General features: G+C 40.6%; 1 protein-coding gene across 1 annotated transcript in view; it reads left to right on the top strand.

Moving 5' to 3' along the window:
- LOC128608942 (potassium voltage-gated channel subfamily H member 7-like) overlaps positions 1-17,785 on the top strand; it is a 77,019-nt gene that overhangs the window by 19,091 nt on the left and 40,143 nt on the right. The window contains exon 3 of the mRNA XM_053627172.1: positions 9,173-9,328. Within this exon, the coding sequence (XP_053483147.1) occupies positions 9,173-9,328 (156 nt within the window). The remainder of the gene's footprint in view (positions 1-9,172; positions 9,329-17,785) is intronic.

Below are 17,785 nucleotides of genomic sequence, written 5' to 3'. Positions count from 1 at the left end.
GTTTTATTTACTGTAGTATGGTTTATTCAATAACTGGAAGGGATATAGTTTAAAAATTCAAAGGTAGGCCAAGGATTTTCTGATAAAAGAATTCTAGTAGTAATACTGGCTCCCAAGTGGCGTAACTGAAACTCACTCGCATTGTCAGGAGATCACGGGTGTGAATTCCGATAATGTAACAGCCTTCTGTGGTTGGCAAAGGGAGCAAAATTGGCTGTGCTCTCTTGGTGAGAGGGATGACATACTCTCTCCCCTGTTAATCACACTAGCCTCTGTGAGTTGTGGAGTATGTGGCAGATGTGCGGTGTTACACTGCCATGTGATGCAGCAGTAGGTTGGCTTCTTCCTGTGTCTTGGAGGAAGCATGTGTTAGCCTTCACCCTCTCTGTTTGGTAGCTGTTATATTATAGGGGAGAGCTGGCTAGTGGGTGGGAATTGGCAGGTAACCAAAAAGAGGAAAAGTCCTCCCTAATATCATGGGTTAAATTGAGGTTTAGAAGTTGAGCGAGTGCTGTGTCTTTCAGTGGTGTTCGATGTCCTATCTGCTCCATGTACCAACACTCCATTTCCTAGAATCCTTAGTCAAACAATGAACGCTTAGTCCTAGCATTCCACTTGTGATATTACTGAGTCTTTTGTTAATGTACGTGCTTTTCTGGTATTGACCCTGTCTGTTTTGTTCATTGATCAAATGATCAAATGTCTACATACATACAGTATAGAGTGGTTAACAGTAATTTTGCAAATAGTAACCTTTTCCATGTTGAAGTGAAACTATTTAATCTCTATAAAGCAGTGTGAAACTGTATTCAATCATTACTATTTTTAACCATTCTGCTATAGTATAATTTACATTTTTATTAAATTGTAGCACTAGAGCTCAGCTCCACTTCACATAACCCAAAGGTGTGAGAGCTCCAATCCACTTGATTCCCCCCAAATTTAACCCCGGAGCAAAACAGAATAAAACATCTCAAGAAATATTAGTTATTTTAAGGTACAGTATAATTTTCCATTAAAACTTGATGAAGGTGTAAGAGCTTAAAAAAGAATACTTCTCCGCGATAAGAATGAAATAATGTTGGTAGAGGTTTAGGCTCATGTCTATTTTTGAATTACAAAAATTCCTTCCTCTTCTATAGTCAGGAGCTGTCCCGTCACTGGAGAGTACTCCATATTCATAGATACAGTATGTGGCCAGATGTGTACCTGAGGCAAAGCACAAAGATGACTTAAGAGAAAGGTGTAGTTATTAAAGTCCTAGTGTAAAGTAAATACAGTAAGAATGTATGATTAAACCCACAATTAAACCCAGTGTAAAATTGTGATGTGGTGTATTGCAGTCTGACACACACACAGAGACACACACACACACACACACACACACTCTGTCACAGATGACACGGAGGAGACGATGTGTACTTGTGTAGGAGAGAGCTTTATTGAGAAACAGGCAGATAAATCCACAATGTGAGACAATAGTGTGGTCTTAAACAGGCATGGTAAGGCAAATGGCAAACAGGATAAACTAGGCTATGACTGCAATCAGACAGTGAGGACGAGAAGAAGAAACGCTAAACACAGAAGAAGATGGCTTGGTACATAGTTAACACTAACAATACTGTGCCCCGGCCATAGACACATGAGGGATATAAATACCAAACATAATCAAAGGGGAAGACATAAACACCTGAAACATGTTAGGGAACAACCAATGACATGACAGGGGCAGAGACATGACATCAACCATAACAAACACACATGTAGAAAGAAAACGTCATGTCAATGCCATATGCAAACCCGGAAAGGTGCCCTCGCCCTTTGAGCTCCATAGCGCTCTGCTAGTTCCAACGCTTTGCGCGGGGGGGAAATCGTGACAGAACCAGGCTGGGGCGGAACTTGGTTGACTGATTCAGCAGACTCAGGCGTGAGCAGAACTTCGTTGGTCGTGACAACAACCTCAGACAGGAACATGGTATGGGAGGCAGTGCTGTTGCCATCAGTGCTGTTGCCCTTTGATAGGAACATGGCTTGAGAGGCCGTATCATCAACCTTGGGCAGAAACATGGCTTGAGAGGCTGCCTCATTGACCTCATGTTAGAGCTCGGCGGATGAGACCACCTCGTGGGGCTCTTGCTGGAGCTCTGGGAAGGTGGCTGCAACAGTAACCTCTGACTGGGGCGCTGGAGAAGAGGTCACCACGTTGACCTCCAACTGAAACTCAGCAGGTGAGACCGCCTCTTGGGTCTTGGGCTGGAGCTCTGGGGATGAGACCGCCTCTTGGGTCTCAGGCTGGAGCTCTGGGGATGAGATCACCTCTTGGGTCTCGGGCTGAAGCTGTGGAAATGAGACCGCCTCTTAGGTCTCGTGCTGGAGCTCTGGAGATGAGACTGCCTCGTGGGTCTTGGGCTGGAGCTCTGGAGATGAGACTGCTTCTTGGGTCTTGGGCTGGAGCTCTGAAGATGAGACCGCCTCTCGGTCGACCTGGTAACTCTCGTAAAACGTGGTGAAGGGCCTTGTGGTTTCGGCCATCATGCTGGCTCTCCCCAAAAAGCTCTCGAAATCTTACTGAGGATCTGTTTTAAAACACACCTTCTTGATATACACTAATTCAGACACGCTTCTCAGGTTGGAGACACCTGTGTTACCTAGGAGCTCTCCCCATTGGCGTGCTGGGCCTGTGAACCGGGATAGCATGAATCGCATCCACTGCTTCTCTTTGGGCTTGGGATCCACCTGGATGGAGATATAAAGCTCGCATTGCAGAAAGAATCCGATCAACAGGCTTTCAAAGCTATCCAATGTTGCCGGAATGCCCATGGGAAACAGTTGGGGAAAGTGCACGGAATCGAACGCTGACAAACAGAATCTGGTGTGACATTGCTCTCCATCTTGTTGGCGTGCATCTTGTTGGTGAAGTATTCTGTCACAGACGACATGGAGGAGACAATGGGTACTTGTGCAGGAAAGAGCTTTATTGAGAAACAGGCAGATAAGTCCAAAACGTGAGACAATAGTGTGGTCTTAAACAGGTAAATGGTCAGGCGAATGGCAAATAGGATAAAGTAGGCTATGACTGGAATCAGATAACGATCACAAGAAGAAGATCAAAACCATGAAACATTAAACATAGAAGATGGCTTGGTACGTAGTTAACTCTAACAATACTTCACCCCGAACACAGACACATGAGGGATATAAATACCAAACATAATCAAAGGGGAAGACACCTGAGATCAACCATAACAAACACACATGTAGAAAGAAAACAAAGTCAATGTCATATGCGAACCGGGAAACATGTCCTCGCGCTTCGAGCTCCATAGCACGCTGCTAGTTTCAGCGCTTTGTGTTTGGGGGGTATCGTGACACACACATGATTCAGGATGGTGCAGGATGATGGGGTTCCATGGTTAATCTCGTCACTGAACTATTCTTTTTCCATCTGTTCCAGTACTGAAATGGTCTTCGGTTATTGCTGCAGGAGATGTTTGCTCATTGCTTCTTTGGTTTATTCATCAATTAGACATTAATTAGAATAAAATTAAATGAAATTCATTCTGAGAATGAATGGCATAAGTTTTATGTGATTATATCTGACTAAGATGGCTAAGATGAAGAAAATTAATTTATTTTTGTTGGTGCCCATGAATGTGTAACCTGTAACTATTGACTATTGACTATGTTGATGCCACAAACATGACAAATTGTTGCCACAAATTCCTGGAACAGTCCTGGAACATAGCCACAATTATGGCCACTTGCATCATTGCTGACCCAGTATATCTTTACATTAGCGAAGACACTGGAGATGAACTCCTCGTGTGTCTGTTCCTCACCTTCACGGTGTCTGTTATCACAGAATGATTAAATAGCAGCCTGCGTGATACTTGATGCCTGTTACACACCACTCATTGTCTACAACGCTGATCTCACAACCCTAATTAATGTCAATTTAATGATGCTAAATGTCACATGTGATAGCTTAATGGTGATAAAGTTTCTAGATGATCTCCACTTGATAATTAGTTGGACTAAGTAGCACAATTTGCTCATTAGAAGCATTAAAGTGGTTCAGCGGATATTTCCGTGCCATCACATGCAAAAGCCTTGATAATATATAATTATGTGAGCATAATTAGTTATTGAGAAGTTTTGACAAAAACTATTTGCATTTATTTATTTTTCCAATGCGTTTATCCAAATCAGTATAAATAGGTAAGTTCAATCTAGGCATAAAGCTAATGATGGATCTGACAGAGGTAAAATTGTTAGAAGTCTAAACTTCCACTAACTGACCATAAACAAGTGTAAGATAGTTAACACAAAGATTAAAAGAGTAATTGCTACTACAGAGGAGAGCTACAACAAGAACTACAAATATATATCCTACTGGGTCACTGGGAATCTGAAGCCTATCCCAGGGAGCATCGGGCACAAGGCAGGGTACAACCAGGATGGGGTGCCAATCTATCGCAGGGCACAATCTCATGCACACTACGGACACTTTAGACATGCCAATTAGCCTACCATGCATGTCTTTGGACTGGGGGAGGAAACCAGAGTACCTGGAGGGACTGGGAGAATATACAAACTCCGCACACACATAGGGCTGCGGTGGGAATTGAACCCCCAACCCTGGGGGTGTGAGGTAAATGTGCTAACCACTAAGCCTAAGCTAAGTAGTTCACCATTTGCTTTTCAAACTGAATTTGCTTTTAAAACTGAGTTCTCTCAGGTTAGAAAATTTATGAGAAAATTGACTGGTACTTTGTTCCAAGCATCTTGGAAATCTTGCCATATTTCGTCTGCAGTGACTTCAGTCTCTGAAGATCCCAGATACATTTGATGTTTTATCTGAAAAGTGGTTTATTAATTACTATAATTCCTTTAATGGAACTTTGGAAATTTGTATTTTGCATGTCTTAAAAATTATTTTCTTACTGACACATTAAATATCTAGGAAAGAATATACACAATATGGCCAAAAGTATGTGAATGCCTGACCAAAAACCCCCATATGTGGGCTTTACACAAACTTTTACCACGAAGTTGGAAGTGCACAATTGTCTAAAATTTCTTTGTAAACTGTAGCATTACAGTTTACCTTCACTGGAACTAAGGGCCCCAAATATGTTCCAGTATAACAATGCTCCTGTGCACAAAGTGAGCTCCATAAACACATGGATTGCGACAGTTGGTGTGGAAGAACTCAAGTGGCCTGCAAAGAACCCTGACCTCAGCCCCACTGAACACCTTTGGAATGAATTGGAACACCGACTGCATGCCAGGCCAGTGTCCAGCCTCACTAATGCCTTTGTGGCTGAACGGTCACAAATCTCTGAGCAACATTTCGAAATCTAGTGGAAATCTTTCCCAGAAGAGTGATGGCTTTTATACAGCAAAAAAGGGGCAACCCCATCTTAATGCCTTGCCTTTGGAACAGGATCTTCAACAAGCATAAATGGGAGGCATGGGCAGGTGTCCCCATCTCTGTACTGTCTGGGTGTTTAATAAAGCTTTCTTAGGCACTGAGCATACCTACATGTATTCAAGTCTGATATAGCTAATGTGCTCCAACAGCAGCTGGTTATATTTAGTCCGACAGCCTGTGTACTGCTAATGAAGAGCGAGAGGGGTGAGGTAGTTGTGAACACATGTCCAAGAGTCTGCAAGCCCGGACTACTGTAGGCACGTAGGATTAGCGACAGCGGGAATCTTTTGATCTTCTTGCTTATTGCACATCAGGTGTCCTCCTGAAGGACAGAGACAGAGATAAGAGAATGTACTTTAAAGCACTGCCAGATAGACCAAATGCCAATATTGTCTTTTTAAAAATTTGGTTTGGTTTATTTATTATATATATTCATCTTTTCTTCTGGCCAGTAAGCATAGACTCATATCGCAATCATATAATTTTGACTAGGTTAACTCATTGCAGAGGGTAAATCCTGTGCATGTATACAGTATATTATATACTAATATAGACATTGCATGGATTTTCACATACCTAATAACAAACTACTATATTATTGTTTGATAAGGGTTGCTTCATTAAGTTACTGAGAAGTAGACAATATGATAAGTTTAAAAAATTACTGAGTTCTTTTTTATTTTCATTTTTAAAGGAAAAAAATCAACCGTGAATGATGTACAGATTAATCTCTATAATTAACATGTAATCTTGTAAAAGTAATTAACATGGAAACATGTTGGTCTATTTTCACTTTGGTTAGCAGTTTCCTACATTACCCATAATGCCATTCGACTATCTGCTGATCGGGCTGCAGTGGCATTTAGCTCTTGCTTTATCTCTACCTAAAGAGACAGATGCAGCAGTGCTTTAATCCTTTAGTTTTGTACAGCTCTCTAACCTCCTTACCTGTAGACTCAAACAGATAATGGTCCAAAGCTTCAACTGTCCTGCTAAATCTGCCATCAATGCAGTCAAGCTTGATTTTTCATAGATTGCTAACTAGCCAAGCAGAGTGTCTGAAAATCACTTGCTGCAATTAGGACTGTAATTGCCACAAACAGTTTTGCACTCTAGTCTCAATCAGTGAACAGTGGATAACTTCAACAAAACAGACATCATGTGAAAATTGTAATGAAGTTCCAGGTTACACAATTGCACTGTTTGATCATGTAGTACACAGATATAGAAGGGAATTATTTATAATTATAATTATAATCTGTTGTCACCCAGATTCAATTCAAATTCAGTTTTAATATATTTACCAATGGACATTGTCACAAAAGCAGCTTTACATAAATATATAAATTCACAAGATAGATTTTAAATGTATGAATTTGTCCCTAATGAGCAAACCAGAGGCGACTGTGGCAAGGAAAAACTCCGAGACGATATGAGGAAGAAGCCTTGAGGGGAACCAGATTCAAAAGGGAACCCATCTTCATCTGGGTGACACCGGATAGTGCAATTATAAATAAATCCTTTCTATAAATGTGCTAATATTACATGGTGTAATAGTGCAATTGTGTAACCAGGAAAATTCATTACAGTTTTTACATGAAGTCTGTTTTGTTGAACTTATCCACTGTTCACAGATGAAGACTTGAGTGCAAAACTGTGTGTGGTAATTTAAGGCTATAATAGCAATTGTAATCCTAGCCATCATAGCATAACTACTCATATGAATTGAGGTCCAAAGCCATCTTTATGGTTTTTAAGTGGTACCATCTTCAGTAATCTAAATGATCTTTAGGCTGCATCATCTTTAGGCGGCACCATGTGGGGCCTGATGAGGATGGGTTCCCTTTTGAGTCTGGTTCATCTCAAGGTTTCGTCCTCAAATTGTCTCAGGGAGTTTTTCCTTGCAACCGTCGCCTCTGGCTTGCTCATTAGGGATAAATTCATATATTTAACATTTATATCCTGAATTTATATATTTCTGTAAAGCTGCTTTTGTGACAATGTCCATTGGTAAAAGCGTTATACAAATAAAATTGAATTGAACTGTAAATCGGCACAGTTGTCTCGTATAGTTGCATTCTGTATTGGAACTTTCAGTCTAGCATTTGTGTCTCCACTACTTCTACAATGGATTTCCCATTAATAGGCCTATGACACTGAATGTTGCTGGAAAATGATGAGTGAGAAAAGAACCCCTTGCTCTATGGTTTTTAGGAGATAGCAGCAAAATGTGACCAAGTTTTAAATACAGTATATTCCCCTCATCTCTTTCTGTTGACTGAGGCTGTCCATTATCATTTGGTTGAATTCTAATCATTCATATGAAAATGTATGGAGTTGATGGAGGACACAGGGTAAAGCTAGTATTTATTCCTTTTTTATCACTTGTACGAAATCTCACAGAACCTGACCACATTGTCCTTGTTCTTTCAAACTACTGTGATTTTTTTAAATTATTTTAGAGTTGTAATTTTATGTGTTGTTTACCATTGCCTCTGACGCTTTTTTAAGTCCTGATTTAAAAAAAAAAAAAAGCATGGGCTAAAGAAAGACTAGCGTTTCATGTTTAAAATTTCAGCTCTTGTTTAGTGAATCGAAGAAAAGACAATGTAACAATTCCTGTCTTGTTTCAGGCACCTAAACCCTGTATGGGCCTCCTGGGCTCTAGATATCTCCTCGTCAGCAGTAACAGGCTGGAGGGTATTTTGCTAATGGATTCCCTTGGGTTGCTGGACAAGGGATCAGTGACTGAACAATAGCTTGACTGGACAAGAAGACAAAGGGAACATTAATGTCAGATGGGATAGATTCATGGTGGCTGTGTTTTTCTTGTTTCATTTTCAATAGAGGGCTGAGCCTGCAGCAGTGTTGTAGCTGGGTCAGCTGTGTACAGACACAGGTTCAGGCTTCACCCACAGAAAAAAATATATATACAGGACAGGTCATCACTTCTGGCCTCTCTGAATACATTAGTGTTTCTATGAACAGTCACACTGACCATCAGCTTAATTTACATCTTACCAAACATTAGCATCTTCATAACGGTTGATAGAATTGCATTACAGTTACTGCTTTACTGGTACAGACAGACATACAGACCGAAAGGCACACAGACCGATACATAGGTCTGTATAGATAGATAGGTTTATTGTGGTTAAGTGCAAACTTTCAGTGCTCTGTGTGTGTGTGCGCATGTGAGTGATAGGGGTTCTGGTTTCAAAGATACTGTCCTGTTGATTCTGAGAGACTGGGGACAGGGTAACACTCTGGGAGAAGACCTTGAGGAGCCTGATGTCAGCTGACAGAAAAGGAAAGGCTTCCTGGAACACACTGGTGTTCGTTATGTGATGAAATTTGATTAAATACATGATGAGATTTGTATAGTCACATATTAAATATAGAACTCTTTTTATATAGCAAACACTGATTTATGGATTTTATAAAGTGTCAGGTGTGGACAGGATTTATTTTTTCTTAAAGTTCTTTGTCCAAATATTGCGCTCTCTCTCTCTCTCTCTCTCTCTCTCTCTCTCTCTCTCTCTCATGCTATCACTGTTGTTTTTATTTTCCTACTATCTAGCTCACATATTTCATTAGTGGACTAATTAGAGAAATTAAAACAACAGATGGTTGGTTGTAAGGAACCTTAAATAAATTAGGAAGGAATGAGCAGGATGGAGTAAGGTTTGAAATACAACAGAAGTCTACATCACTCTCTTGCTCTTTGACTCTTTCCAGGTTCGGATTTTCTTTGCAATACACACATCATTCCAGTGAAGAACGAGGAGGGTGTTGTGATGATGTTCATCCTGAATTTTGACTATGTCCTAGAAGAGGACAGCAGTGATTCATTGGAAAGGCTCAACCTCACCCCTCCTCCTAAATCTGATTACAGTAAGTCTAATGTCCTGCACCATTTCACAACTTTAATCAAGTTATATTTTTCACTCCTAATTATTTTTTATGCCTCCTCCAATAGGCAGCATGTTTTTGGGTCGTCCATACGAGTTATTAGTGCAATGTCTTGAGAATGTTTGTGGGATTTATATGGAATTGTCATTGTAACCAGCAGATAAGGATTAGGTTTTTGACAACAACATCAAATGTCTGAAATAGTTTTTCTTCAATAGGTTACTTCCTGTTTTAAGAAATTTTAAGGGTATTTCAGACATACAAATTAGTAGCACAAAGGGCTTGACTTATTTGTGGCATCTCTGTCAATGCCATTGGCATTGGGTTGTACTTGTTGACTTAAAGAGTATGTGGTTTATTTTGGACCATACATCTGTAAAATGTGCATCTTTAAAACAGTGCGGTCTATATGATGACGTGTATGTGTCAGATGTGAGGTTATTTGATTAGAAAACAACATTACAACAGCAAGATTCACTCAGTTTTCTACATTTTACTTTAGAGTGTGCTACCACTTCCATGCTAAAACTTCTTCCATTATTGTGCCATTATGTTTTTTTGTGGCCTGGGATGATTAAGATACAGCATAATCTTCAGAAGGGTACATGAGCCCCAGAGCATAGGTCCTTTTCCTAGTAAGTCCTTCACAGTTGAGTCACAGTCTGGTATTCATGCAGCTGCTGTGTTTGGCCCAATGGGTCAGAACCTGTCTGATGGTGCTCACTGAGCTGTTGAAGAACGCAGACTCAGTGTGGTACAGTAACACAGCACAAGGTCTGCAGTGGAATTATATTCATTGGACAGCAGCCTCTAAGAGAAACTTCACAGGAAATTGTTATGGAACCAACACCCTCCATTTCTCACGCGGTGGCAGATTATTAGCTTTGAACAAGATTAAGACAGATGATATATGCTTATTGTTCCTTCAATCAACATCCTGTATATCACCTTGGCTGACCTTTCCATTGTTCTGGGTGAGCAAATGGAACTAAAACTGTGTGTGTGTGTGTGTGTGTGTGTGTGTGTGTGTGTGTGCAAGCACAGGCCATCAAAGTCTGTTTGTGGATAAAGTAGATCAAATCTAATTTCTTTGCTTTATTTATTTATTTATTTTTGCATCTTTGTAATCAGGATAATCCACTTAGCAGTCTTATAAGCAGAGATGCTGAAATAATTAAAAAACAAAAAACCTTATAAGAGAAAGTACTCTAATGTTTCTGAGACATTGTTTTTCATAGTTGTACTAGGCACACACACACACACATACACACACACACACACACACACAAACAATAACAAATTCATATAATCACATATACACATGTATATACAGATTTTATTTTGCTTGCATGGTTTGTGTCTACATGTTTCTTTAGAGGGAAGTGTCACTTCAAATGAATACAAAATCACCTTTAATCATTCATGAAACATTTTTATCCTAATGGGAGTGGTCTCTTCCAGGATGACCCTGCCCCCATTCATGGGGCACGAGGGATCTGTGAATGCTTTAAATAAGTATGGAAATTATATAAATCATATGCGGTGGTCTTCACAACTATCAACCCCAACCCAGCTATACGCCCATGGCAGATTTTGGACGTGTTAGACAGAGCTCTAGGTAAAGTAAGGTACGCATAATCAAAATGCCAACTGACATATCATTTGGAAGAGCCTTGTTTTTCCCAGTACAGTAGAGTACTTGTAGAATCATTGCCAAGGCACCCTGAAGCTGTTCTAGTGGCTCATGGTGGCCCAGCACCTTATTAAAACACGTTTGGTTTGTTTTTTCCTTTAATTTCTCACACATCTGCATAATGTTCCACATCTTATGTGTACTGCATACATTGTGTTTCTGTGATTACCATCTACAAAGACTTTTGACACCTTTGATACCTAGATCAAGAAAAGAACAAATAACGTGTTCACTCATATAGTTGTTCTAAAATTGTAATTTCATAACTACAGCTGTTACACTGTAGCAGTTTTAGGATGAGGCAGAGTAAGAAAAGAGAGTACAAAAGTAGTTCTTTTCTCTTGTACTTCCATTGGAAAGTGTAGTCCCAGCTCCCAAAATCTCTAGTTTCATGTGCTTTATTATCATGACAAACAATTGTACATTTGTATTGCCAAAGCAAGTACAAGAGAAGGGTAGTGTAAACACAAGAGAAATAAAATAAAAGACAAAACAAAATCAAATAAAACTGAATAATATACTAATAGATTAAGGTAAAAAAATTCTGCAAGCAATGTACATAAATATTCAAGGACAAAATAAAATTACTATATACAGAATAATTGAAAAAGATGGATAAAATGTGTAAAATTACAGGATAAAAGTGAATTTACTAGTAAGAAAAAATCTAAAACAATAATAATTAAAAAGAGCAATCACAACAATTACAGATCACTCACTGTCTCTAACATTGTGGCAAACCGTGACATGTTATGCTGCTATTATACAGCAGTCTTCATCTTCTCCTAGTAGGAGGGGAAGTGTTTCACTGTTTGGTAGACTGTCAAATGTTTGGTGTGTGTTTCGTTTTGGGGAAGATTTTTTTCTCGGATGTGTGTGTATTTTATGCATTCTGTTAGGACATGCAGCTCTGTCTCAGTTGTGTTTTGGTTGCAATGTAGGAACAACCTTTCTTCCTGTGGGAGCCATGTTTTCCTGTCCACTGAGTTTGAGTAAATATGTTTCCTTTGTCTTTTCTTAGTGTTGCTGAACATTAAAATTATTGGTCATGATATTTGCATTTATGCTACAGATGAAATGGATGGAGATTTTTTTTATATGCTTTATTTAATTTCTACTAAATTTCAATTATTGCTATTTTTGTACCAGTGAAGTACCTACTTACTGGTTCCTGTAAGAGTAAAGAATGTTGCAGTGAGGATGAGGATTAGGATGATGTTCCATATCTGTGTGTTTTCAATCAGGGTTAACTGTTTAATCGCTGTTTGCCCTGAGTCGTTATATCTGGAATTCCATTCTCACCCTGGCACGTCCCTTTGGGAGAGAATTATTTTTAGGTGTGTGTGTGTGTGTGTGTGTGTGTGTGTGTGTGTGAATCACAGAAGAATCACATCTTCACAAACCGCTGTGGTCTTTTTACAAGTGAATGCCATCAAGGTGTCAAGACAGGCCTGACTGGAGGTGTTAAAGCCTCATCTTGCACTGAGCACATGGCAGACATATACACTTTCACACTGCTCATTGTATGTGTGCATTTTTCTACGTGTGTTGTGTTTATTTTCTATATTTCTATGTGCATGTAAGTGCTGCTGTGAATTTTTTAAAGGGAACCTATTATGGAAAATTCACTTGTACATGCTGTTTCAACATAAATGTGTGTCGGCAGTGTGTGTACAAAACCACCCTATAATGGTAAAAATCCACCCACTCCTTTTTTATATTCCCCATAAATCATAAACAGTGTCTCAAAATGAATCATTCACGTTTCCAATGTGACGTCACATTGGAACAGGCCCTGCCCATGACTAGTGACTGACTCTGCCCTATTAGCATAGATCCTCCCCTGAGTGAGCTGCACACAGTCCGCCATGTTGTCTGTGCTGGAGCAGCTATAATAATAAGAAGAATGTCTCAACTTCATAAGCTTTGTAAGTGTTTTGGCTGTAAGAATGAACATAAGAGTGTTCATGTACTCTCAGCATCAGAGCCACTGAAGATGCAGTGGAGTATGTTTGTGTGAATCATTTGACACCAGACTGCTTTTTGAATGAGGGTCAATACAAAGCAAGATTTGTTGAAAAGTTTATTCTCAAGCATGGATCAATACCAACTGTTCGTGATCCAGCTTCATATCCAGAAAAGGTAAGTATCATACTTAATACTTTGTGAATGTTTGCAAATCTCCTTTCCGAATGTGCTTCTTAGCAAATTCCATGGCTAATGCAACTAAAGTTCCCACCGTCTCTGATTGTATTCACAGAGACCAGAGCTATGTCGCCATTTTTATTTTTTAACCAGGAAACGTTTACTGAATAGAATAGTATAATTCATACATTCTGGATCATACATATAGGGCTGAACACCGGTATTTACAACGTCAGTCATATTGGTTCTCCTAATTTGTTGTTGCCGTAATAGCCGAAGCACAAGCTGTAAAGGCATGGCCCTCTTCTGGAAAGGGGCTTGGGAGCAGCAGCTCAAAAATGACTGCTTGTATAAGCAAGTTTCCATAGAGGTTAAACAGAGGACAGCAAAGGCAGAAGAGATCATCGTTAAGCATGAGAAGTCATTAGATCTCCTCAGTATACACACAAATCTGCCTCATTTAATGCCCACTAAATGTGCACTCAGACTTGGAGGATATCCATATGGCTCATTGAAAAGTCACTTACTGAGCAATAAGATTATAATAACAAAAACTATTTGATTTTAGTAAAACCATTCCCTGAGGATCCCTTGAGTTCCTGATCTTGCAGATATAAATGCACACCCATTAAAGGTTACTAGGCTACAGAGAAATATCTTTACCCGAGGCAGGGGAAAGAACATTGCTTTGAGTTCCATTTGCATATAACGCTAAGCCTTCTAACCTGAAATAGCTTGACCTTTTAAATAGGACTAGATGCACATCATGGTAAATATGTACAATCGTTTATCACACATTGGCTATACCTGTTGTCATGAATCAGGCCTCTGTGGTTCCTCCCGCTCACCACCAGAGGGAACCATCACCCGAGTGTTGACTTTTCTCATGGACTCCATTTCCCATAACCACCACAAGGCAGAATTTTCTCAGCCTGAGTACGAAGCTTTGCAATCTTATATCGAGGAAGAACTCTCCAAGGGCTTTATTAGCCCGTCAAACTCACCAGCATCAGCTGGGTTATTTTTGTGAACAAAAAAGATGGAGGACTCCACCCATGTATAGAGTACCATGGTCCGAACGAAATCACAGTCAACTTTCAGTACCCTCTGCCTCTGGTTCTAGCAGCCCTTGAACAACTCTGCATGGCCAAATATTACACAAAAGTTGATCTGCACAATGCTTACAACCTAATTCCCATTCGTGAGGGTGATGAGTGAAAGACGGCATTCTCTGCCAGCACGGGGCACTATGAATACCTCGTCATGCCTTTCAGGCTGGTCAGTAGTCCATCAGTGTTCCAGACCTTCATCACTGATGTCTTCTGAGACATGCTCAAGCATACTTCAATGCCTCATTACTCATCAGCTATACGCCAAGGCAGAGAAGTCTGAGTTCCATCAGACATCGATATCCTTTCTAGGCCATGTGATCAGTCCCGAAGGTGTGGCAATGGAGGACAACAAGATAAGAGCAGTGTTAAAGTGGCCACAACCCTCCACAATTGAACAACTGCAACGTTTTCTGGGTTTTGCCAATTTCTATGGACGCTTTATCAGAGGCTTCAGTACTGTCGCCGAACCCCTCATATCGATGATGACACTCTAGACTCTGCTGGACCCCATCAGATATCAACTCCTTTCAAGACCTCAAGGCTGATTTCACCTCAGCACCCATTCTTCACCATCCTGACCCGGATCGCCCATTCATTGTTGACGTGGACACTTCTAACACTGGCATCAGAGCCATACTCTCCCAACATCATGGTGCTCCTCCCAAGCCCTTCCCAAATGAGTACTTCTCCCGTAACCTTCAAACGGAACTATGATATTGGGGACCAGGAATTACTGGCCATGAAAGCAACATTCGAGGAGTGGCATCATTGGCTGGAGGGAGCCAAACACCCCTTCCTTGTGCTAACAAATCATCGAAACCTAGATTATTTGCACACCACAAAGAGACTCAACACCAGGCAAGCAAGATGGGCGCTCTTCTTCACATGCTTCAACTTCACAGTCACATACCACCCTGGTTCAAAGAACATCAAGGCCGATGCATTGTCCTGCCAATATGAACACCCAGAACAATGTCATACCAAAGAACCCATTATACCACCCACGATGATCATCACCCTGGTACAGTAGGATATAATGACTGAAATAACGGACACTCAGACTCACCACTCCCTGACTGCCCCTCCAACAAGACCTATGTTCCTCTCTTGCTCCACAAGAAGGTCATCCACTGGTCCACTCCTCCTTTAGCTCTGGCCGTCCTGGAATCACTGCCACCCTCCAGATAATATGCAACCGGTTTTGGTGGCCCACCATGCAGGCTGATACCATTAATTACATTCAGAACTGTTCCACTTGCAACATCAGTAAGTCATCCAGACAACCTCCTGCCAGGTTACTACGACCCCTACCCACACCTCAACACCCATGGTCTCACATTGCCATTGATTTAGTGACATATCTTCCAGTTTCTCAGGGTCACATCACTATACTCACCGTTGTTGACCACTTTTCCAAGGCTAATTCCACTGCCAAAACTGCCAACTGCGTTCGAAACTGCTGAACATCTGTGTAACTATGTATTCAGATTCTACAGTTTACCAGAAGATATTGTCTCTGAACAAGGGCCTCAGTTCACCTCCCATGTATGGTCAGCCTTCTTCAAACAACTTAACAATGTCAGCCTAACCTCTGGATATCACCCAAAATCCAACAGCCAAATGGAATGCCTGAATCAACAAGTGACTCGCTTTCTCAGGGCCTACTGTAATCAGAATCAGACTGGAGCCGCTACCTACTCTGGGCCGAATACACCCAGAACTCCCTCTGCAAACCCTCAACAGGCCTAACTCCTTTCCAGTGTGTGCTTGGCTTCCAACCTCCCTTATTCCCCTGGTCAGGGGAGCTCACGGAACTCCCGGCCATCAACGACTGGCTCCAGAGAAGTGAGACCACCTGGAACCAGGCCCATGTCCACCTCCAACAAGCTGTCAGGAGACAAAAGAAACAAGCTGATCATTATCGCTATCCCAATCCGGAATACAACCCTGGTCAATTGGTTTGGCTCTCCACTCATGATCTCTGACTCCATCTACAATGCAAGAAACTCATGACTCTGTCATGAATCAGTCCTCTCTGGTTCCCCCCATTCACCACCAGAGGGATCCATCACCCGAGTACTGACTTTTCTCATGGACTCCATTTCCCATAACCACGTACCCAGAACTGATTGCTACCACACCTGTTCCACATCTAACAAACTATTTAACACTCTCACACACACAGTGTGAAGTCTTGTTTTGCCCTAGCTAACATTACTGAGCGTTATACTGTGATTTTTTCCTTTTCTGTGTTTGATCATGGGCCGTTTGCTCTGTTCTACTACGCTGCCTGCCCTGACCCATCGCCTGTTTGTGACTATGATTTTGGATTTACCTTTGATAATATGTTTGCCGGTGATTTACCTCAGCCTGTTTATACATGTTTTGTATTGTTTAATAAAGTTACAAATGGATCCTCACTCGTGGACTCACCGTTATACCTGTATTTGTGTTTGTGATTTATGTCAGTATTACTAAATAAATGTACCTTTTAAATTCCCACACTGCAGTATCTAAGTATCTAAGCAGCTCTTTCACTGTAATGTGGTAGATTTTTTGTTTTTGTCTTTATTGTTGTTGTTTTTGCTTGGTTAAGAGTCTGCATAGCAAATTAGGGAAGTGAATGTTTTGTATCAGTGTTATCTTTGTGTGCTCTGACTAGACACCAAGGCACTTACACACATAGGCATGCAGTGGTTAACACTGTGGTATAATGGAGTTATGAAATAATAATGCTTGAGAAAAAAAGTTCAACCCTGAAAATGTAACTACCTCTTAGCCACCTTCAGATACATTTCCATCTCTTCTTTTTGTTACTTGTGATGGAATTGTCACAGTCATCACCTCTCCATCTTGTTCATACTCTTCAGTGACACCTATCTCTTTCTCTCTGCAGTGAGAGCTGTGTGTGTCCTACAGAAGCTACCCAAAATTCCAGGCCAGGTTTTCAGAGACCAACCCTAACCCTGTTCCATTTTTTTATGGATCCATTATGAGTTGAAAGCATGCCCTGTACTCACAAAGTGCTCATTTTATTACTAGGTTTTTGATTAGGACAAGGGTATGTTGAAATAAGGTGGATTGGCCTGATTGTTTCCATGAACCATTCCATCAGTTTCTAGTGATTTTAATGGTTAATGGAACCCAGTAGGCCAATTCCCATTAAGAACGTTTTTCAGCAAGAGTGTCATGTTAGGATTATGGCAGAATTTTTTATTGTATTTATGCGTCAGGTTGAAGCCAGCCAACTTCAGAAAACCTAATCTTATGATGTTTTAATGTGTTATAAAGCACCTCCTATGTCATGATGCTCAACATCTGATCACCTGTGATTTTACATCGTGTCTAAAAACAGGTTGATCAGCCAAGACAGAAAGAACTTCTTTTTTTTTCCTGCCATTGGAGGGTGCACAGTGAGGGAGCATATTTGTACAGGACTTTAAATTCAATTTGAGTGCAGTGCACTTGGCATTATCAGTAAATGGAGTC

Source organism: Ictalurus furcatus, chromosome 6, assembly GCF_023375685.1.
Source record: "Ictalurus furcatus strain D&B chromosome 6, Billie_1.0, whole genome shotgun sequence".
Classification (NCBI taxonomy): Eukaryota; Metazoa; Chordata; class Actinopteri; order Siluriformes; family Ictaluridae; genus Ictalurus; species Ictalurus furcatus.
Note: the sequence above shows the minus strand (reverse complement) of the source record. Positions and strands in the feature narration are given on the sequence as shown.